Below are 23,151 nucleotides of genomic sequence, written 5' to 3' on the forward strand. Positions count from 1 at the left end.
TAGAATATCGCAAAATTTGGATATCGCAATATCGTATCGTATCGTGAGGTCCTTGGCAATGCCCACCCCTAGAATCCACGTTACCACTTGTTAATGGCTCCATTTTAGATAAATCTATGGTTTTGTCTCTATGGTTATTTTGTTATTATTAGTGGTGGTGGAAATGCTGGGCGAGCCGACCAGCGTTTCTTTACTTTCATGGCGAGTCATGAGAATAACGCCGCCGAATCTCCGTTTATGGTGGGAACTACGACGGTATATGATCGTCTTCCAACCTCTGACTTTAATTCTTGATGAATGAAAACATGAGTCTGTCTTGCGCCGGTCAAAGAACTTCACGGTGCGGAGGCTCATAAATGTAGTGTGGAAACACTTCGCTTTTCCAAAACTCCTCATTGTCCCTTTAAAAGGAGTCAAACTCCTCCCACAGACTGTGATTAACGATATCAACTCTCCACCCGCAGAGCGAGCTGCTCCACCATCTTCATTTTAGGAATGTCTGACTCCGCCCCCAAATCTCAGATAATCCAAACATGGGCAAAAGGGGGTGGGGCATGTATGGAGCAAACACCCCCCCCCCCCCAACCCACAACTGTTAGTCAGGATCAGGATCGGGATCAGAATCAGGATTGGGATCAGAATCAGGATTTGGATCAAGATCAGAATCGGGATTGGGATCAGAATCAGGATCAGAATCGGGATCAGGATCGGGATCAGAATCAGGATCAGAATCAGAATCTGGATCAAGATCAGAATCGGGATCAAGATCAGGATCAGAATCAGAATCTGGATCAAGATCAGAATCAGGATTGGGATCAGAATCGGGATCAGGATTGGGATCAGAATCGGGATCAGAATCAGGATCAGAATCGGGATCAGGATCGGGATCGGGATCAGAATCAGGATCAGGATCGGGATCAAGATCAGGATTAGGATTAATTACCTGTTACAATAAATGAACCACAGAAACTTTTCTGTTTGTCTCCGTCCGGTGACGACGTTGACTCAGACCAGGTGACGTGAAGCAGAGGATTCTGGGAAACCTCCTCCCCCTCCCACCCCTCCCCCCTCGGAACAACAGGAAGTGGCATGTTCATATTTACAGGACAAGGTTTCAGTTCATCAGACGTTCAGAGTTCACACTGCAGTCCTGGTCTGAGCTGGACCTGGTCCTCAGCCTCATCAGGTGGGTCCAGACCTCCCGATCCGGTCCAGACCTCCCGATCCGGTCCAGACCTCCTGATGGGGTCCAGACCTCCCGATCCGGTCCAGACCTCCCGATCCGGTCCAGACCTCCCGATCCGGTCCAGACCTCCCGATCCGGTCCAGACCTCCCGATCCGGTCCAGACCTCCCGATCGGGTCCAGACCTCCCGATCGGGTCCAGACCTCCTGATCGGGTCCAGACCTCCCGATCGGGTCCAGACCTCCTGATCGGGTCCAGACCTCCCGATCCGGTCCAGACCTCCCGATCGGGTCCAGACCAAGGGGGCAGTTGTGGGTCTGAGAAGTGAAGTCACTTCCTCGTTCAACAAGCTGCAATCCCCTCTTCTTCCTCTGGGGGCTGGTGTCAGAAAGCAGCATTCTCCATAGACCCCCATGTTAAAATCACAGACTTTACATCCTGAATAAACATGTTAAAAGCCTGGTGTCAGAACGTTTTCTGGTCTCAATCGATAGTTTCTAACCCCGCACACACTCTGAGGGGGTTTAACTCTGCCGTTTTACTGTTATTAGGTTAAAACTCTGGCCAATCAGGGCGCGGAAACGTTGAGTGACAGGTCCGAGCAGCTCTGTGGACAGATGCTTCGAGGCCAGTGGGTAAATCCAACATGGCGCTGTTCAGGCCGCCATATTGGAGTCACAAAAACGACTCCCCAGAACCAATGGGGGACGTCACGGACGCTACGGCCATGTTTGTTACAGTCTATGGTCCAGACCTCCTGATCTGGTCCAGATGATGGGATGTTTGAACTCAGAGGCCCCACCAGACCAAGTTCTTGCTGCAGGAGGCCGAGACGTCACAGAGGGGGGAGGTGACGTTCGTCCTCGTGTCTTTTGTGAAAGGAACGGAGAGAAGAAGAGGAAGAAGAAGAAGAAGAATGAAGGAGTGGAGGTCCTGAGGAATGATGGAGGAAGAAGAGGAAACAAAGAACAAGAGAAGAACAAGAAGAAGAAGAAGAAGAAGAGGAGAAGAGAAGTCTGCAGCTCAGAGACCGAGCTGAGTTTAGGACAGAGACGTGTCCAGCTACCTTAGTGTGTGTGTGTGTGTCTGTGTGTGTGTGTGTGTGTGTGTGTGTGTGTGATCAGCTGCAGTGGCACAGCAGCAGTCCGGCCACCAGGGGGAGCAGGTTGAGCAGCAGCAGCCACAGAGTGACGGCCAGACCTGGAGAACTGGAGCACGGGTCTGAAACACACACACACACAAATAAACATGGATAAACACAGTAAAAACTCTGAGCTTAGCAGTGGTGTAGTGCCCCCCACCCCCCCCAGTCTTTTTTTTCTAAAGAGGAACTAAGCAGGATTTCTCCTGTGGCTATGCTACATTTTTACCTTAAAAGAATAGTTCACCCAAAAATTGAAATTTCCCTCATTATCTCCTCCCCCTCATGTGGACTAAGGGCTGGGAGAAGTTTCAGAGTCCTCCATGTCTTCTCTGAGTTACAGGGGGTCTCGGCGTAGCAGTGTATAGGCGCATTTCCATTGCAGGAACTTGGGGGTAATTTTACGGGGCCAGCCCCGTTGGTGCGTGTTTCCACTGCAGGAACCTCCCCCACAGGGCCATTTACAGGAACTTTTACGTGGGCCAACAGAGTACCTACTCCAGGGTAGGTACTCCGTTCGGCCCTGAAAAGCTCCTGGGGCTCGAGGTTAACCCGGCGCTGATTGGCTAAAGCTAGAGCAGCTCTGACGCTACCAGAAACCACCAAAACAACCGGCATTTTCAAAAGGGGGAGCAGAAGGGGAGCATTAGCCTAGCAGACACCGCTGTAAACAACAAGAAAACAGCAGGAAGATGTACGACAAATGGACCGACGATGAGGTGCAGACATTGATTGCAGTCTACAGCACCGAGGAGATTCAGAGGGGGTTTGAGTCATCGCGGCGAAATGAAAATATCAGCGCACCTCGACACACTGGGGATCCATCACGCCGTGAAACAATGCCGTGAAAAGTTAAAAAAAAAAAAAAACTCAAGCAGGATTACAATCAACCGCCATGTGCACAAACACACAAACCAGAAACGCGGCTACCGCCTCAGCTCCTTCCATCCTTCTCCTCCTTCTCCCAACTGTCTTCGTAACAAAAAGACACACCAAAAAACATCCAAATACCTCCATGCTGCTCGTATGTAATGTCCGTCTTGTATTGAAGCCCCGACATGCAAAATTGTCCCGAAAAAAATTACATACGTCTATATTTCAAGCTTGTTTGTAGCGGAAGCTCCTCTTCCCCGTTCGTCAAATTTTGACGAACGGGGAAGAGGAGCTTCCGCTACAAACAAGCTTGAAATATAGACTTATGTAACATATGGGACGCTAGGACCCAGGTCACCAGGTGGGGAACCTAGCAACAGGAGCATTGACAAGGGTGAGCTACGAGAACAAGTCCACGTTTGTTCTCGTAGCTCACCCTCGTCCATGCTCCTGTTGCTAGGTTCCCCACCTGGTGACCTGGGTCCTAGCGTCCCATATGTTACACTTATTTAATTTTTTTCGGGACAATTTTGGATTTCGGGGCTTCAATACCAGAGGGACATTACAGACGAGCAGCATGGAGGTATCTGGATGTTTTTTGGTGTGTCTTTTTGTTATGAAGACACTTGGTATCCATTTGCAACCATCATATGGACATGCACTGCTACGCCGAGACCCCCTGTAACTCAGAGAAGCCACGGAGGACTCTGAAACTTCTCCCAGCCCTTAGTCCACATGAGGGGGGGGGGGGATAATGAGTGAAATTTCAATTTTGGGTGAACTATCCCTTTAAGTCGTAGTGGATGGTATTTCCATAACGTCACAGATTTTGTATTTCGATGGCGTCCACCCAGTAAAACAATCCCCACTACACCACTGGAGCTTAGCTCTAGCTTTAGCGCCTAGCTCTCTCTTCACTGACCAATGGGGTTGCTCCGGGAGGCGTTGACGGGGGGCAGCTGGTGGGGGAGGGGGCAGTCGTCACAGAAGTCGGTGCAGGCGGGGCAGACGAGGACGCCGTTGTAAACCCAGTCGTTGACGCGCACGCTGACGCTGAGCAGCTGGCCTTTACGCACACACAGGAAGGAGCGGTCCTGAACGAACACCGTCAGGCCCTGAGACGAGCACCACACCTGGGGGGGGGGGGGGGTCACAGGGGGGTCAGAGGGCTTGATTCATCAACTGTTGATTGAAACGTATTGATCGATCAATTGACCTCTGGCTAAGCCACGCCCCCAAACGCGATGAGCCAATCACAGTGTGCATAGCTAGCCCATACACTGGGACATTCTCTGCTTCCACGTCCATTGAAATGCATTGCAGTTAGTCAGTTTTCATTCGTTTTTATATGTTTTTTCTTGACATTTTAAGTTTAAAATGGTCAAACGGTGTTCATGGGGTACAACTCTGACACTAGGTATCCTGAGAGGCTGGGGGCCACGGGGGGGATTTTTTTTAACCTTTTCCCAAGCCACATCTCAACCGAGAGAAGTGTCTGCTCTGGATAAAGTTATGCAGTAGACCACAACACCAACTAAACCTGGATAAACTTAACAAGGATGTCTACATCTGTTCTAAGTTAGGTCAACAACGTATTTGAGGCAACATATTGTCAGAGATGTTTAGATGTTAAAGTTATCTTTAATAACATTACGGTTCAAGCATAAAGTCCGCTATCTTAATGCTAACGTATAATGTAAAACTCCATAGACAGGCTAACAGAAATTAGCATCGCTATCGGCGTTTCGCGGCAACCGACAGCCATAGCAGTAAAGCTAAGTTAAGGCCCTTTTGGTGACTTCGAGATGATATTTAACCTTTCTGTCTCTCCTGTGAAATGTATCCTACTGTGACAGCTGTTGCCATAGCAACTGTCACCGAATGTTGACTGTTTGTCCGAGTGAGTGGAGGGGGCGGGGCTTAGCCAGAGGTCAACTGACTGACTGACTGCAGCACCTTGTAGCAGCCGGAGCCCCAGTCGGGGTAGGTCATCTTCCTGGTGCATTGCTCCATGACGAAGGCCGACTTCTGGTACAGACACACCGAGTCTGGTCCGTACTGCTCCGCCCCGTAGTTCCTCCACCAGTCTGCACACACACACACACACACACACACACAGAGCCCTATAAAATCAGTTTTATTTTTTCCCAAATTCTGTTTTTTTCCATTATAATATTTTGGAATTCCATTTTTTCACCTTTTACTCTTATTTTACTAACAAAAAGAGTGTTTCTTTTATGTTAATGACTAAAATGTACACAAATTACTAGCCCTAATCCAGATTTGCTTCTTCATGTGCAATTTTCCCCGATAAACGTTCCTCTTCCACACGAAAACAGCATTTTTGCCAAATTATGTCAAATTCCACAATATTCCGCATTAAAAACAGATTCCGTTTTAATTGGCCAATTCCACGATTTAGGGGCCGTCCACACAAACACGGGTATTTTTGAAATCGTGCGTTTCTCTGCACGGTTTGGCCTTTTGGCTTTTATCAAATAGTAAATTGCGGTCACTTCCCCACTGTTTTGCTTCCTCCCGTCCTGTAGCTACATTTGTTTTCAATGAAGCCTTTCAGAATCAATCAGTCGATCGATGGATTATCGCTACCATGTGTATTTGTGTATTTTCGTATCTGTCATAAACAAGAGATTACGGGCGGAAAAGTAAAGTTTGGTTTCAAAAATACCTGTGTTCGTGTGGACTAGGCCAGACTTAGTGGTCGTGGAAATCATAGGGCCCTACACACACAACAGAGTTTTGTGAGGTCACTTTTGACCTTTGACGTCCAAATTCTGGCCATATGACACTACTACTATGGGATGTGCCTGTCTGACCCCTGGTTGACCCCTGGTTGACCCCTTGTTGACCCCTGGTTGACCTCTGTCTGACCTCTGTCTGACCCCTGGTTGACCTCTGACCCACCTGGCTGGTTCTCCGACACCCTGCAGTACGAGTTCCTCTGGTACTCTCCACTCAGGTGCCAGCTGAACTCCTGACTGAAGGGACAGAAGTCAGCGATCTCCACGGCGCCGCCGAAGAACGACACCTGGTCGGCCTCCACGTCAGGGATCGCCTCGAAGTACTGACACACACACACACACGCACACAGACAGACACACACACAGAGTATATTAACTAGGGGTGGGAGAAAAAATCGATTCACATAAATATCGCGTTATCTTTTTTGACGATTTTTAAATCGATTTTCTTTTTTCTTTCAAAAATCGATTTAAAAAAAAAAAAATTTAATATTGTGCAATGTGCATTTGTTAGCCTTTATTACACACAGAGAGTACAGAGTACAGACAGTTTTCAAAAGGGTTTAAGTTCACTTTATAATGGAGTATGTTAATTTAACTCTGTTTTTAGTGTTTTGTTTGTTTTTATTCTGTCTTATGATTCTTTTTTTTTTGTTTTGTCTTTATGTAAAGCACATTGAGTTGCCTTGGTATGAAATGCGCTATAAAAATAAAGATGTCTTGCCTTATAGGCTCCTACAGTATTTGTGTGCAGATAAATGTTAAAAATGCTAAAGACTAAAAATCGAGAGAATCGGCAATATCGTAGAATCTGAATTTAAATCGAATCGGCATCCAAAAAATCATAGAAGAATCGAATCGGGAGAAAAGCGTATCGTCCCAGCCCTAATATCAAGATTCATTTTATAGACAGCACCTTGGTTTCTAATGTTTCATAGACTGTGAGTGTGTGTGTGTGTATGTGTGTGTGAGTGTGTGTGTACCTGGTACTCCAGTGGCAGCTGCTGTGGATACTTCTGCAGGTTGCACACGGCCACGGCCAGCTGGTCCTGTCTGCAGGTCAGCTGCAGAGGAGATGCTCGCACCGTGTCACAGTACGGAGTCACCGCGTGTCGCCTAGGCAACGACAACATCATCATCATCATCATCATCATCATCATCAATATCAACATCATCATCATCATCATCAACATCATCATCAATATCATCATCATCATCATCATCATCATCATCATCATCATCAACACAAACAGCAGAAACAGCTCCTCAGTCCTGTAAAACTGTAAAACCAGATGAGACCGATGAGCTCCACTGTCAACACTCAAGATGAGGAAGAGGAAGAAAAAGAAGTGGAATAAGTAGAAAGAAAAAGAGGAATAAGAAGAAGAAAAAGAAAAAAGAGGAAGAAGAAGATGATGAAGAAGATGAATAATAAGAAAAAGAGGAATAAAAAGAAGAAGAAGAAGAAGTGGAATTAAGTAGAAAAATAATAAGAAAAAGCAGAAGATGAAGATGAAGTGGAATAATAAGAGGATAAAGGCCCTTTCACACCGCGGACGTAGCGAATAAACGACACGAAATTGCGAAATATTCGGCGGCGAATATTTCGCATCAAAACCGTTCAAGTTTGGCTTTGCGACGGGTGGTTCTTCGCCTCCACGTCATGTCTTTAATCTGTTAATTATCACTCACGTCGCTATGCCACTGTCGTCTTGTTACCGCAGCTCACTGTCTGATCACTGCCTCTCCTCTTTCCACTTACCCCCCCTCCTCCTCCTCCTCTCTCCTCCGAGACACAGGTTATTTACATTGTTTACATTAGCGGCCAAGCACGTGTCCATGCGCCCGTGTCCGTGTGTGTGTGTGTACGTGCAGTGCGACTGTACGCCAGGTGGAGGGGTTGACTGGCAGGGATGAGAGCAAAGACGGTGAAACGCTAAAAAAAAGCTAAAAGAAAAACTTTTTTTCCTGTGAGAGACTGTGCGGCCACCCTCTGTTGGGAAACAGCTGTCTGTGTTCTGACCGTTCTGACGTGGGGGCTGTGACGTGGCCTACCTCCTTTTCACGCCACATGATTGGTTGATGTGTTTATTCGCCGGGTGAAAGCTCGGAAAAACAACGAAAAAAAAATTATGTCGCATTTTTACCGCGACACATTCGCGGTCGGTGTGTAAGGACCCGTTATGAAAACCGGGGTTCGGAAAAAAATATTGACGCCCAAAAAATACGTCCGCGGTGTGAAAGGGCCTTAAAGCAGAAGTAAGCGGAATATTTGTGTTAATCTAAGTCTTAAATAGTTATATCTTCCGACAGCAATCACTTCTATAGAGTGTTTGGTCTGAAACACGGGTCTGTCAGTCACTCTGCTCTGCTCTGAGCCCAGGAGAAAACATTTCCTTGTATCCTACAACCTTTATCCAATGAGGAGAGAGAACGGCATAAAGGGGCAGTCCTCTCTGTGTGTGCAGCCAAGGGATGCGCCTGAATGTGGTGACGTAGGGACGAGGGCAGGGGCTGCTAACTCCATCTGCTGACAAGAAGTTAGACAAAACCACCGGATCGCTTACTTCTGCTTTAAGGAGGAATTACCGGGAATAAATCTGAAATTTACAAAATTGATTGGTGAGGGTGAGTAATATATTTTACTCAACGTTCATGTTTTTGTGGTTCAGTAAAAATAATCGATTGTTCATACAAGAATTAAAGTTCTGACAAGAGGAGACTAAGGAGAACAGAACCAGAACTAGAACCAGAACCAGTCCCTGTATCAGTATCAGTCCTGTATTGATGGTGGATCTCCTGGATCTTTAAGACGTTTTTTCCTGGATCTGCGGTCCGGTCCGGGTCTCACCTCTGCCTCTGCCGGTCCATCCAGAACTTGCAGCTCTTCATGACGAAGTCGCAGCCGAGGCCGCGGCCCCAGTCCAGCCGCTGGGCCTGGCCGTAGTCGGCCCGGTACCAGCCGCTGTCCTCCATGATGGCCAGAGTCAGCCGAGAGAAGACCCGGTTCTGGGTGTGGGAGCCCGTCATGGCCTCGTTCTGAGACAGAGAGGCAGAGACAGAGGTTCTAGAGGAGAGGGTCCAAACATCTGGACCGGTTTTACTGATCTGTGATTGGTCGTTACCTCCAGCAGCCTCTTCTCCCAGTGGTTCAGCTCGGTGCCGGTCCCGCCCTGGTTCTCCAGCTCCATGCCCTCCAGGATGGGGCAGTTGAAGTGTCTCCTCGCCTCCTCCTGCACACACACACAAAAACTAGAACTAACTAAAACCTCCAGGCACCAACGGTAAACTAAGGTAAAGTCAGATAATATCATCTTAAGGCGCGATTCCACTGCAGGAACTTGGGGGTCATTTTACGGGTTCGGCCCCGTTGGTGCGTGTCTCCACTGCAGGAACCTCCACCACAGGGCTGCTTACAGGAACCTTTACGGGGCCGAACTTGGACAGGGTATATACAGGAATCTTGAAGTTAATTTTAAAACCTTTTTAAGACTTTTTCAAGACCTTATCAATATTTTTTAATACCTCACCACCGCTTCAAACTGTAACCATTTACATCAGTGACACTTTTAACTTAACAGTTTTAGTTTGTGATTAAGACTGTAGACCACTTGCAACAGAATTCAAAATAGGCTGGGATAATAAATCAAAGGAAAAGTTTATCAAAAAAGAAATATTGCTCAACTCCCAAAAAACAAAAACTACAATCACGACAGTCATGACATGTGCCTCAGCTCGTTTGATTTTGTTTCTAGTAGGGCTGTAGCCGATATCCGAGTGCCATTTCCCTACTCGGATTTAAGACTTTATAATGTTGTGAAAAGACTTTTTAATACTTTTTAAGGGTCTTCATTTTCCCAAAATTGATTTATCACCTTTTAATACTTTTCAAGACCCCGCGGATACCCTGTTGGAGAGCGTCATGTCTCCATGACTACCGGTTGAAATCTGGAAGCGCTGATTGATAAAACTTTCCTGATGGAGACTCCAGTAGGGCCGGTTGTTAGTAGCTCTGTCATTTATTTCTATATTGTTTGCATGTTTAACTCTGTTTGGTACTTCCGGCTGGTTTCCGGTTGCGTTCACCCAGCTCGGTCCCGTTAGTTCCCGGTTAAACGTTAAACACGGCGGACCTCTGCTGTTCGGTAACCACGGTAACCAGCTGCTCCGCGGACCCGAGGGACGGACCCGCCGACCTGTCGGTGTCTGAGCGACTCAGCGGACACGCAGCGACCGGCTGCTGCTGCTGCTGCTTCGTCTGTGGACAGAGCTGCGTCTCCCCGCTGCGTTAACCTTGTTGTCAACGACTACGGGAGCCCTTTTAGCTCAAACTTGTTGAGTTGGCCTGGCAGTTGGGTCGCACCAGAGTTCAGCTGGAGCCGAACCGAGACGAGACGAGACGACCTCCTCAGGCCACACTAGTTTTGGTGCATTAGAGTGCGATGAGCTTTCACACTGACCAAATTGAGTGCGATCTAAATTTAGATCGCACTAACACTGCAGGTGTGAAAACACCCTCAGACTCAATAAAAACTACAACTAAGACTAAATAAAGACTAAGTGCACTGCTGAGACGTTCTCACCACCACTCTGGGAGTGACGAGGACGTGGACTTGGTGTCGCACCATCACCCCCCCTCTGATGTCCCACAGCCGGCTGACGCTCCGGATCACCGCCTCGCTCCACTGGTACAGGCCCAGGCTGCACACACACACACACACACACAGAGTCAGAGAGAGAAACAGATCCAAGATGGCCAGGAGGAATAAGAACAAAAAAGAGGAATAAGAAGTGGAAAAAGTAGAAAAGGAATAAGAAGATGATGATGATGATGAAGAAGAAGAGGAATAATAATAAGAGAAAGATGAATAAAAAGAAGAATAAGTGGAATAAGTAGAAACAGAATAAGAAGAGTAATAATAAAAAGAAAAAGAGGAATAAGATGGAGAAAAAGAGAGAAAAAAGTTGAAGAAGAGAGAGAATAAGAAAAAGAGGAATAAGATGGAGAAAAAGAGAGAAAAAAAGAGGAAGAAGAGAGAGAATAAGAAAAATAGGAATAAATAGAAGAGGAGGAATAAGAACAAGAAGAACAAAAAAAGAAGTAGAAAAAGATGAAAAAGAAGTGGAATGAGTAGAAAAGGAATAAGAAGAAGATGAAGAAGAAGAGGAATAATAATAAGAAAAAGAGGAATAAAAAGAAAAAGAACAAGAAAAAGAGGAATACACAGAAGAGGAGGAATAAGAACAAGAGGAGCAAAATAGAAGAAAAAGTGGAATAAGTAGAAAAGGAATAAGAAAATGAAGAATAAAGAAGAAAAAGAGGAATAAAAAGAAGAAAAAGAGGACTAAAAAGAAGAAAAAGAGGACTAAAAAGAAGAGGTGCTGGTGTTGCTCACCTCTCGTTGAAGGCGGGCAGGCCGCTGGCGAAGCGCGGAGTCAGAGGTTTACCGTCGTCGTCGTGGTAGAAGGCAAAGAGGCCGGCGGAGAAACCCTGAGGAGAGAGAGAGGCAGCGTCAGAGTGTGTGTGTGTGTGTGTCTGTGTGTGTGTGTGTCTCTGTGTGTGTGTGTGTGTGTGTGTGTGTGTGTGTGTGTGTGTGTGTGTGTGTGTGTGTGAGGACAGCAGGTCGAAGGTTAAAGGTGTGCTACTGACCAGAGCGTGGATGATCTCGTGTTTGACGGTGGAGAGCATCCCCTCGAACTCCTGAGGCTGAGAGGAGATCATGGCCGGACACAGGTTGGCATAGCCGGCTATCGGCCTGAACACACACACACACACACACACACACACACACACACACACAGAGACACACACACACACACACACACACACACACACACACACACACAGAGAGACACACACACACACACACACACACACACACACACAGACACACACACACACACACACACACAGAGAGACACACACACACACACACACACACACACACACACAGACACACACACACACACACACAGAGATAGATACACACACAGAGAGACAGACACACACACACACACACACACACAGAGAGACAGACACACACACACACACACACACACACACACACAGATCTTATTGTGCTGACGTGGTTTCATCGATCAACAACAACAACAACAAACAAACAGTTTGTTATAATTAGCGTTGAGTTTCATCAGAGACACCTGAGCAGTTTCACCTGTCTCTGTCTGTCTTCACCTCTGTCATTTACATAGAAGATTTAAAGGGATAGTTCAACATTTTGGCAAATTGGCCCATTGCCATAATCCCTATAGTCATAGCAGTAGGTTCGTTACCTTTAACTGTCGGTGCAAGCTGTTTTTAGAACGGAGGAGCAGAGCGGCAGGCTGCTCAGAGCTATGCTATGGAGGCTAAGGGAATTTCTTGGTTTTCCTCATCAAACTCATCAAATACACAATCCAACAACTCCAAAACGCTTTCGTGGACAAGTTGTGAGCTGCACATTCACCACGCTATGAGATAATAATGGAACGTTACGAGACGGAGCCGTTTTAGAGGGAAATTCATGCAAAACCGCTGATGCGTGTTGCGTTCAGGGACAGTTTTTCATCAAGCAGACTCTGTATTTACCTCGAAAACGGCTCCGTTTCGTAACGTTCCATTATTATCTCATAGCGTGGTGGTTGTGCAGGTCACAACTTGTCCACGAAAGCGTTTTGGAGTTTTGGGATTTTGTATTTGATGAGTTTGATGAGGGAAACCAAGAAATTGTGTTGTGTTGTGGGCGGAGCCTCACCTGTCGAGCTCTGCCTCCAGCTGGCAGTACGCGGCGTAGGCCACGATGTTCTCCTGTCCGCAGCGCTCCGTGGTGATGCCGCTGACGTACAGCACGAAGTCCGACCCCTCCACGCCGGCGCCGTCCGGGGGGCCCGAGGGGCCGCACGACTTCCCGGTCTCACTGCACACCTTACATTGCTGCACACACACACACACACACACACACACACACACACACACACACACACACACACACACACACACACACACACACACACACACACACACACACACACACACACACACACACACACACACACACACACACACACACACACACACACACACACACACACTCTGATTAACTAACAATAGACCTTAATGAGATTAACTCTCTGTCTCCACCCCTCCCCCCTCTCCTTCACCTGGCTATGATGTAACTTTAACATTAACAGGACCATGTTGTGTGACAGTGACCATGACACATTCAGCAATATGGAATTAAAAATGTCTGATGGAAACAGTGATAATTATCGGCCCGATATCAGGAAATTATGACGTCATTTCGATAAATCCGATATCATAACTTATCGGCCCGATAAGATTTAGTATATATTTTTTGTCAGCACTGCGGTATGGGTCGTTTTTCTTTACCAAGCGCTCTCGCTCAGAGCGCTCTGCTCTACTCCTACAGGAGACCTGCGGCCTGCAGTGAATGCTGCGTTCAAGTGGCCTCCCTATAATCGGAAAAACAACTTTCTGACGGAAATCAGAATAGTCCCTCATTTCGGAAAACAACTCGTCAGCTCGGTCATAATTTTGGTAGTTGCCGACTTTACTTGATCAACGTCTTATCCACAATATTTTACCAATTACCCTTATTACACATAAACCATAGAAATATGAACATAAAAAGGTCTGAAGAACGGCTCGCAAAACGGGAACTGGGACTTCCCGTCAACACATGAACGCAGTGCTTACAAGTTTTGTAAACACAGAACATGACGGCGCTAATGTGGGACGGTAATAAAGAAGACAGCTCGCTGGATATCTGTAATAAATGTTCCAAGGAAGCTCCACGAGGAGGGAAAATAGCGCGAGCAAACCTGGTCAGTCACCTGAAACATGAGCGTCGCTCCGACGGAGTTTTCAAAGCTACGAGGACGATGCTAACGACGCTAGCAACATAAAGCTAACTGTAAGAAGCCACCGGGACACAAACACACAGACACTCTCTCCCTCTCTCTCCCCCTCAACCACACACACACACCCCCCCACCCCCTCTCACACAGACAGTCTGTCTGTCTGTCTGTCTGTCTGTCTGTCTGTCTGTCTCTCTCTCACACACAGACACAATCTCTCTCTCTCTCTGAAAAGTTATTCATTTGTATGGAACCAGTCAGGCTTTTTTACCTTGTGGGATGCACTTTTCCCACTTGGTATTTATTTTAAATGAGTAAAATAAATAAATAAAATAATGATTATAAATAATATAATAAAATCAGTTCTAGAGTATTTTATTTTTTATATCAATGAGTTATGCACCTTATTTAAATAGATGTTCATTGAGATATCAAATAGTTTAGCAAATGTTTGAAAGGCTTGTTAATAGAATATCTTCATTTAAAGAGTCAAAACTGTCACGATATACTGTATGTTAGGTCCTGACTAGTCTTTCTAATCTCCAGGTATGTTATCGGTTATCGGTATCGGTATCGGCCTTCAGAAGCGGAAAGTTATCGGTTATCGGTATCGGTTTCAAAAAAATGTTATCGTGCATCCCTAATCATGAATATGGATAAAAAGTTAAAACAGTCGATCTAATCAGATTTTCTCTTGATCGATACAAAGTTTATGCGACAGTGGGCCTCAGATAGTCGGTTACAGATGAAGGATGGACTTCGAGGGATCCTACACATTTGAAATTTCCAAATTCCAGACTTTTTCCAGACCCTAATTTCCAGACTTCTCGGTACAAAAATTCTAAATAATTTGTGACATTTTATGTACGGTAAATAGATGTGCATAATCTAAAGAAATCATGCAATCAATCATTTGTTTTCATTATTCTGAAGGTGAATGCCATTATGTCACCAAATAAATTCCAGGAGATTGTAGCTCGGTACAATAGCACATACAAAATAATTAACCCAAATAACTTCAGACGAGACCCAGAAGTAGTAGAAGCGGACTAGGCAGCACGCATTCGGTTTCTTTTTCTTTTTTTTTCTTCCGTGCATGTCCGCGTCCTCTATGGAGAATGCAACCTTTGCATCCACCTGTTTTGCCGATGGTTTTGCCCTTTTTGCGGAGCCGGACTCGTCATCAACAGCACCATCACCTAGACTGCAGGGAGCCCGGACAGCTGATCTCTTGACTCTGTGGGCTGTCAGCATGCAGCGCGCACGCTCCCGTCACATGTGAAGCAGAATGAGGGTCAAGTAGCTATCCCATTTAGAAAAGGTGGATTTGTTTTATTTAAAATATTTTATTTCATTAGGGGAAAAGTGGCACTTTCTGCTGTTAATTTGAATAGGAATTATTGAAAGACAAAATGCAATTTACAAATGTAAATCCCACAAGCCCCGCCCCCTCTACAATTCGACACTCCATTTTTTTTGTCGAGGGGAGCATGTGTCGATTTTTTGTCGATTTGTCGACAAAATGTCCCATCCCTAATCTAAAGGTCTGAGATGGAAACGCTCTTGAACGGCGTTATTCACATTGACATTGATATTTAGATAATTGGATGGAAACATGGTTAGTGTGTGAGTGTGTGTGTGTGTGTGTATGTGTGTGTGTGTGTGTGTGTGTGTGTGTGTGTGTGTGCAGTAGCGGCTCCTGACCTGCAGGTGGTGCTGTGGGACGACCACGGGGCCGCACCGGGTGACGTCAGCACAGGCGCCCTGACAGTAGCGGTGGGGGTCATCTCTCTTCCTCAGGTACTGGTTGGTGGCGCATTGTCTGACATCACACAGAAACAACCAGGTCACCCAGGCAACCGAGGCGGCCATGTTTGAGAGGCGACAACTTTTAAACTTCTAACGCTAAAGTCTGAACCCGAGAGAGAAACTACTGAGCTGCACATTCACCACGCTATGAGATAATAACACAACGTTACCACACAGAGTTGTTTTAGAGGGAAATACAGAGACTGTTGATGAAAAACTGTCCCTGAAGGCAACGCGCATCAGTGGTTTTACATGAATTTCCCTCTAACTCCACTTGCACTTTCCACTGCAATCCTAAATTTTTATTTTTATTACCATGGGCTATTTATTGTCACTGTTTTTATTTATTCTCTATGCACTCACTTTTTACTACTTTTTATATGTTGCTGTTGAATGATGATGTTTATTGTGCAGCTGAGAAACTCTATTTCCTTCGGGATAAATAAAGTATCTATCTATCTGTCTGTCTGTCTGTCTGTCTATCTATCTATCTATTTGTCTATCTATCTGTCTGTCTATCTATCTGTCTATCTATCTGTCTATCTGTCTATCTATCTGTCTAGAACAACTCTGTGTGGTAACGTTGTGTTATCTCATAGTGTGGTGAATGTGCAGCTCACAACTTGTCCACCAGAGCGTTGTGGAGTTGTTGGATTGTGTATTTGATGAGTTTGATGCAGGGAAACCAAAGAAATCCCATAATGAGCCTCCGTAGCGTAGCTCTGAGCAGCTCACGGCTCTGCTCCGCCGTTCTAAAAATAGCTTGCACCGACAATTAAAGGTAACGAACCTACTGCTATGACTATAGGGATTATGGCGATGGAACTATCCCTTTAACACTCACCTGCTGAGCAGCACAGGCCCCACCCTCCTCCTCACACTGAAGGTCCTCTGCAGGTAGTCGATGGCCTGAGGAAACAGTTTATCCTGCACACACACACACACACACACACACACACACACACACACACAGATATATATATATATATTTTAATATTTTCATTCTTTCCATTCCTCTATCTGAAGCAGCGGTGACCAGCAGGTGTTTGTCCTCAGCTGTTCTCACCTTCACCAGCCTCCTCTTGTCGGCAGGAAGCCTGAAACACACAGAGAGAGAGAGAGGTTCAGCTCAGACCAAGGTTACTATCGTTAACGACAACGAACGAAATGACAAAAACTAGAATTGAAAAAACATTTTGCGTTAACTGAAATAAATAAAAACTATAATCAAATGAAAAAACGATAACTAACTGAAACTGTATTGTGTGTTTACAAAACTAACTAAAACGTACTGAAATTATAGATAAAATCCCCTTAGTTTTCGTCTTTGTCAATTTCGGATTGATATGCTACTTGATGTTAAATACAATACAACATGTGAGGTCGGCTACTGTACTGTAAGCCTCTTGTTACTTTACTGTACTGGTATGTAAAAAACACTGCAGGAACTAAACACATTTGTTAAATGGTTTATTACACAATACTTGCTCTGATCTTTTTGAATCCTTCAACTAACAAATAACCCAAAGTATGAAAAAACTAAAACTAATAAAAACTAAACTAAAACTAAGCGTTTAGAAAAAAAAAACTAAAACTAGCAAACCCGCTCTAAAAACTAATTAAAACTAACTGAATTAGAGAAAAAGAAGTCAAAACTAAATAAAACTAAACTATAATTAAAAATCCAAAACTATTATAACCTTGGCTCAGACACTGACTGAACACACACACACACACAAGCTGGGTTTCCATCCAAGTCGTATCGAATTTAAAAGCAGATTTTGTGAAAATGCGCAAAAAGCTAATGCGAATTTATGCCCGTTTCCATCCGTTATTGTTTTGCGATTATTGGGAGAGGAGGAGTGCGCCGTAAGATTACGTCATAAGAGAGCGTGAATGTATCCAACAGTTGACACTCAGCTGACACTCAACATCATGGACAATTTACGTACTTTCCGGACTATAGACGCACCTGTATAAGCCGCACCAGCTACATTTTAAAAGAAAATACTGTACATATTATATAGGCCGCACTTGAATATAAGCCTCAGGTTTTCATGTTGTTACTGTTTAATCTGTCTTGTTACTGTGTTGTATTTTTGTGACCTGCCAAGGGACTACAGATGCAAATTAGCTTAAAGCTATAATCTGGTATAGTGCATCAAATGGCAACATTTATGTTTTAACTGTACATTGTCCCTTTTAAATAAATTAAATTGAGTAATTGAGTTGAGTAACATGAGATATTTACACAGAAAGACAGTAGGAACTGTGACAGTCTGCTCGCTTTTCTGCTGTTTGGTTACGCTCCTCTCGCCCATGTGCATCTGTTTACATACGAAGCCGGTGGAAAATCAGTAAGTTACATAACGATGTTACGGCGTGTGTTTGTGTCGTCTTAACCGTCATAAACAAAAGATTATGGGTTACGGAGCGCGTTTGTGTTGCGGTGCAGAGAGGAGAGCTGGGAGACTTATAAAATGGAAAGGTGAAATCCGGCGATCTGATTGGTTCTTAACCGTGGCTACTATTCTAAAGCCTTATCACAGCGTAGGCTATCACTCCGCCTCAGGCACGTATGACTGGTATGAATGGAAGTTGTTGTCATGTATCCATGACAACGGACTGTTGCAGTCCGTAGCAACAGACAGCTGATGTTTTTACGATGTTAAAAACTGTAGTAAAGTAGTGTAATTGACATGTTGAAGGTGAACTTTGACCTCCAGAGGGTTAACAACGGTAGAGGGGACTGAGCAGTGACAGAGGAAAAGACCAGATGCAGAGCTACTTGGAGCTAACGTCTGGACAGCTGGGACTAGTTTTTTATTGGATAATATGTATTTCTGGTTGAATAAAACTACATGAAATTGATTGTGTATTCCTCTTTCATATTGTCATTATTGGTAACCGTTTTATAAAAGCAATATATCACTCCAGTCCGTGGTATATGCTCATTCTACCACTCTAAGGGGGAACATCGCCCCTTTGAGTGGTAGAATGAGCATAGACCACGGCCTGGAGTGATATATTGCTTAATTATAAAACAGAAAGGTGAAATCCGGCGATCTGATTGGCTGTTAACCGTGGTATAATGAGCATATACCACGGCTACTATTCTAAAGCCTTATCACAGTGTAGGCTATCACTCCGCCTCAGGCACGTATGACTGGTATGAATGGAAGTTGTTGTCATGCTTCGCGTCGGGCCGAACAACGCCCCTTAGCCGTGGTATAATGAGCATATACCACGGCCTGTCGTGATATATCGCTTAAAGCAGAAGTAAGTGATATATTTGTGTTAATATAAGTCTTAAATAGTTATATCTTCCGACAGCAATCACTTCTATAGAGTGTTTGGACTGAAACACGGGTCTGTCAGTCACTCTGCTCTGCTCTGAGCCCAGGAGAAAACATTTATCGTATCCTACAGTTTTTATCCAATGAGGAGAGAGAACGGCATGCAGGGCTGTGTGTGCAGCCAAGGAACGCCGTGAATGTGGCGACGTAGGGACGAGGACTGTTATGGTGCGTTCAAGGAAACTCGTATTTTTCCGACCGTGAAGTCGTACCAGTTCGATCTGGTACGAGTTCACGGGTCAGAAGTTACGAGTGGCCGTTATAGTGACTTTCACCGGTAAAACAGGTCGGAAAAACACGAGTGGGTTGCCTGGAACGCTACAAAGTCGTAAGTTGTGACTTGAAGCTGTAATTTACGATTTCAAAAGCCTGCCTGGAACGCAGCATTAGCCAAAACGACCGGACCACTTACTTCTGCTTTAAGTATTTATTCGCAATTTTTGAAAATGCAAATAAAAAAAGGTGGATGGAAACGCAACTACAGACAGAGTTACAGCTGGTGTGTGTGTGTGTGTAGGTGTGTGTGTGTGTGTGTGAGAGAGAGTTACTGGTCACTCACTGGTCAACGCTGTAGTCGTAGATGATCTTGATCTTCAGCTGCAGGTCGTCAGGAGGAGAACTCCTCTTGGTCAGACGCTCAGGCCTCAGGTAAACATGGTGGACCACCTGGAGGAGGAGGAGGAGGAGGAGGAAGAGGAGGGGGAGGAGGAGGAGGAGGAGGAGGAAGAGGAGGGGGAGGAGGAGGAGCCAACAAACCACGGTCAGATCATCACATTAAGGAAACTATTAATAATAATAACAATAATAATTATATATATATATATATATATTCACTGCTCAAAACTCTGGTCATAACATACAGTCACTTTGTATAGGTTGTTCTTTTCATTCTCATTCAATAAAGTCTATCTATCTATCTATCTATCTATCTATCTATCTATCTATCTATCTATCTATCTATCTATCTATCTATCTATCCTTTAATCCAAGTAAAATGTATGGAGGCTAAGAACATATTTGTTCAGTTATGTTACACATTTAAAAAAGGTCAATTACCTGTGACAGATATAATAATATTATTATATATTTCTTTATTTCGGACTCTGGGTCCATAGCAAAAACACAACACAAGACATAATACAACACAACAACAGACACACAACACAGACAATACAAAAGCTAAAACATAGAAATATAAATTTACACCACTGATATCAAAAATAGAATTACTATAAAGTTAAACAGCTGTACCAGTGATTATTATTAATAATACTAAGTTATTGTTGTTAAAAAAAAATACATACAGTCATCAATACAGTGAACACGAAGAGATTGAGAGAATGAAAACAGCTACAAGAGTAATCTGAAGCGTTTTGTTTACAAAATGAGGCTTTTACTTTGAAGGACTCTTCCCGGAAGTGTTGCTTCCGCTGTTGCTAGGGGAAACAACACCGGGCTAACGGTGATAAACGTGATAAAACTACATCAATAACACGGTCTAATAAACATTTAACGTGTGTAACGTGACCCGGTGGGTCCCCGGTCACCGTCGGTAAACACCGGTCACACCGGCACCGACCCACGGTGACGTGACGTGACGTGTTTTAGCCTGTTAGCTCGCATGCTAACTGCACAACAACCGTCGTGCTGCGTTCAAGACAACTTGGAAGTCGGGAAAAACGAGCTCTGAGTTGTAAAAAATGAATTGAACGGCGTCAAACTCGGAAATTACATTTAATTTCATTACAATTAAATTACTATTGCAGTAGCTTATATGAAATACGTTTATATTTAGCTGTGATTGTTGTATGGTGTGAAATTGTGTTCCTCGTATGTGACGGAAATAACGTTAAACTGTTATCAAGGCTAAAAACATGAATGAAATTACTCATTCTCTCAATCTCTTCGTGTTCACTGTATTACATGTCTTTTTTAACAACAATAACTTATATTATTATTATTATTAATATTAGTATATCTGTCGGAGATAATTGACAGTTTTTAAATGTGTAATATAACTGAACATGTTCGTAGCTCGTTTTTTTTTCCCGACTTCCGATTTGTCTTGAACGCAGCATTATTAGCTCGCATGCTAACTGTACAACAACCGCCGTGGTTAAATCTGGTTTAACGGATAATAACGGCTAGCGGCTAGCGGCTAGCGGCTAACTTAGCGGCTAACGGCTCAGTCTCACCTCCTCTGGTCCGGGGGCTCGGTGGCGGCAGGGCCCGGGGTGGCAGCTCGTCAGCGCGGCCAGCAGCGACAGGACGGCGGCCACGGACCACGGCTTCCCCCCCGGCCCCATCCTCCTCCTCCTCCGTCCGGACCCGCAGTCAACAGAACCACCGGGTCATTCATCGCTCCACGGCAGAATCACAACATGTCCGCATCCCGCAACTAATACCACCGCAGCCCAGGACAGACGACACCGACCGGCCGGTGGAGGGACAGAGAGAGACGGTAGGTCGGGTGATGAGCGGCGGACAGCGGCGGCAGCAGCTCCCGGTGTCGGTGTTGTCGGTTCCTCCGGGGGTCAGCTGACAGAGCTACCGGCAGCAGCAGCACGGAGATCGTCTCTGAGCGGGAGGACTCACTCAGAGGAAGATGTGAGGAACCATTGTAGTAGTCAAGAGGCACAACGGACCAAAGATCGTCTCTGAGCGAGATGACTCACTCTGGGCCCAGTTGTTCAAAGGTAATCTAATCCGATCGGATTTTGGATAATGGATTGGATCAAATCTTGAAAATGGGTTGTTTCAAAACCAAAAACGGATTCTGAGATCGGATTAGATCACGTAATCCAATCTTGGTTTTGATCTGGATAAAACCCTCAGTTTGTGTTGTTCAAAACTTTTCAGTAGGATCGGGAAAACTTTGATCCAAAAAATCTGGATTATTCTGATCCCAGCAGTTGGGTGGATTCAAGAACAAAATGTGATTTAAATTAAATTCAAACTGGTCAAATAAACAATATTCATAATATAGTAGCTATACATTACATTTATTGATTTATATTTTGCACCTAATTTTAAACCACAACAGTGATTAGTAAATAATGTTAACTTTTGAATATTCTACAACTGAAAAACTTTTCCCCAACTACTTTTCCCCAAACTGAATTTAATGAAATTTGAAGTTTGAATTTTGAAACACATGGGGAAATATATGTATATTTGTATATATTTGTGTATATTTGCTTTTTTCAATTTATTTTACCAGCCCAACCAGATGGAGTCTGGCTGTTTAAAAGACATTGAAGAAACAACAAAGAGCACAACACATACACTCCGTTTTCAAATAAACACACTTGAGTGACCCATGCTGCTGTTCTGCCTGTTGTTTACAGACCTTCATTGTGATGCACAGTCCCATCTCTAGAGCACTCAGTATCTGGATTTGGTAATCTTGAAAATTTGGATTTGGATCAGACTGATCCAAATCCAACTTTGCATCGAACAACTGGGATAAAAGTAAAACAGATTATGTGATCCTGGATAGCAAAAAAGGGGATTTCAAAATCTGGATATTTTTTATCCAGATTACACCTTTTGAACAACTGGGCCTGCAGAACACTGCACCGCAGCCAGTTTGACACCAGGGGCCTGTGCATATTCTCATTTGCCCAGGTCATAGTATTTCAAAGGAGGTTAAATCGAAAGCAACTGGACTTAGTTATTTGTCTAGGAAGACGTTTCACCTCTCATCCAAGAGGCTTCATCAGTTCATGTAGCATCTGACCAGGCTGGGACTGGTCCAACTATCTGGTGTGGAGACTCACTATTTAACCTCTTGTGTGGGCGTTCACAAGGGTGATGATGTCACTGGTTCCCATTTGTGCTCCAAGTGCCAACGACAGTCGTTTAAATGACTGCCTTTGATGGAAGGTTGGTTTCGACTTCGTTAGTGCCCTATTGTGTTATAACGACAGTCGTTGGAGCCACTTGCCACTTGTGAACAGTGGGCGTGTTTGTGTTAAAACCTCAGTGAGCAGCTCTGTATCAATGGTGACTGTAAGTTCACAGGACGATTTACAGTTCAATAGCTACATTTCTTCTTCTTTTTTAATTTATAAAGCACATTTAAAGGTGTACAGAAAAGAAAACTGAATTTGAGCCCACTCTGGATCATAAAATTAATGTGATAACT

General features: G+C 44.6%; 1 protein-coding gene across 1 annotated transcript; it reads right to left on the reverse strand.

The window, feature by feature from the left end:
* Positions 1–1,157: 1,157 nt before the first annotated feature.
* LOC146960065 (leishmanolysin-like peptidase) lies at positions 1,158–21,331 on the reverse strand. Its single transcript, XM_085772674.1, has 18 exons — positions 21,200–21,331; positions 19,564–19,670; positions 16,715–16,745; positions 16,493–16,575; positions 15,544–15,661; positions 12,717–12,895; positions 11,612–11,717; positions 11,358–11,452; positions 10,545–10,662; positions 9,087–9,194; positions 8,813–9,000; positions 6,945–7,077; positions 6,125–6,284; positions 5,156–5,286; positions 4,122–4,332; positions 1,940–2,406; positions 1,408–1,426; positions 1,158–1,198 (listed from the first exon to the last, which is right to left on the reverse strand). Exons 1-16 carry the CDS (start codon positions 21,308–21,310, stop codon positions 2,306–2,308), a joined length of 1,980 nt encoding a protein of 659 aa, XP_085628800.1. The 5' UTR covers positions 21,311–21,331; the 3' UTR covers positions 1,158–1,198; positions 1,408–1,426; positions 1,940–2,305.
* Positions 21,332–23,151: the final 1,820 nt, after the last annotated feature.

Source organism: Trachurus japonicus, unplaced genomic scaffold (assembly GCF_045865225.1).
Source record: "Trachurus japonicus isolate A0001 unplaced genomic scaffold, Traja_1.0 AP030749.1".
NCBI lineage: Eukaryota > Metazoa > Chordata > Actinopteri > Carangiformes > Carangidae > Trachurus > Trachurus japonicus.

Bases quoted from the DNA above. Each gene is read 5' to 3' on its own strand.
- LOC146960065 (XM_085772674.1), bottom strand. From the start codon at position 21,310: ATGGGGCCGGGGGGGAAGCCGTGGTCCGTGGCCGCCGTCCTGTCGCTG. The intron at 10,663-11,357 runs GTGAGCAACACC...GTGTGTGTGCAG, and splicing joins CTGCCCGCCTTCAACGAGAG to CCTGGGCCTGTACCAGTGGA. The intron at 9,001-9,086 runs GTAACGACCAAT...TCTCTGTCTCAG, and splicing joins GGGAGAAGAGGCTGCTGGAG to AACGAGGCCATGACGGGCTC.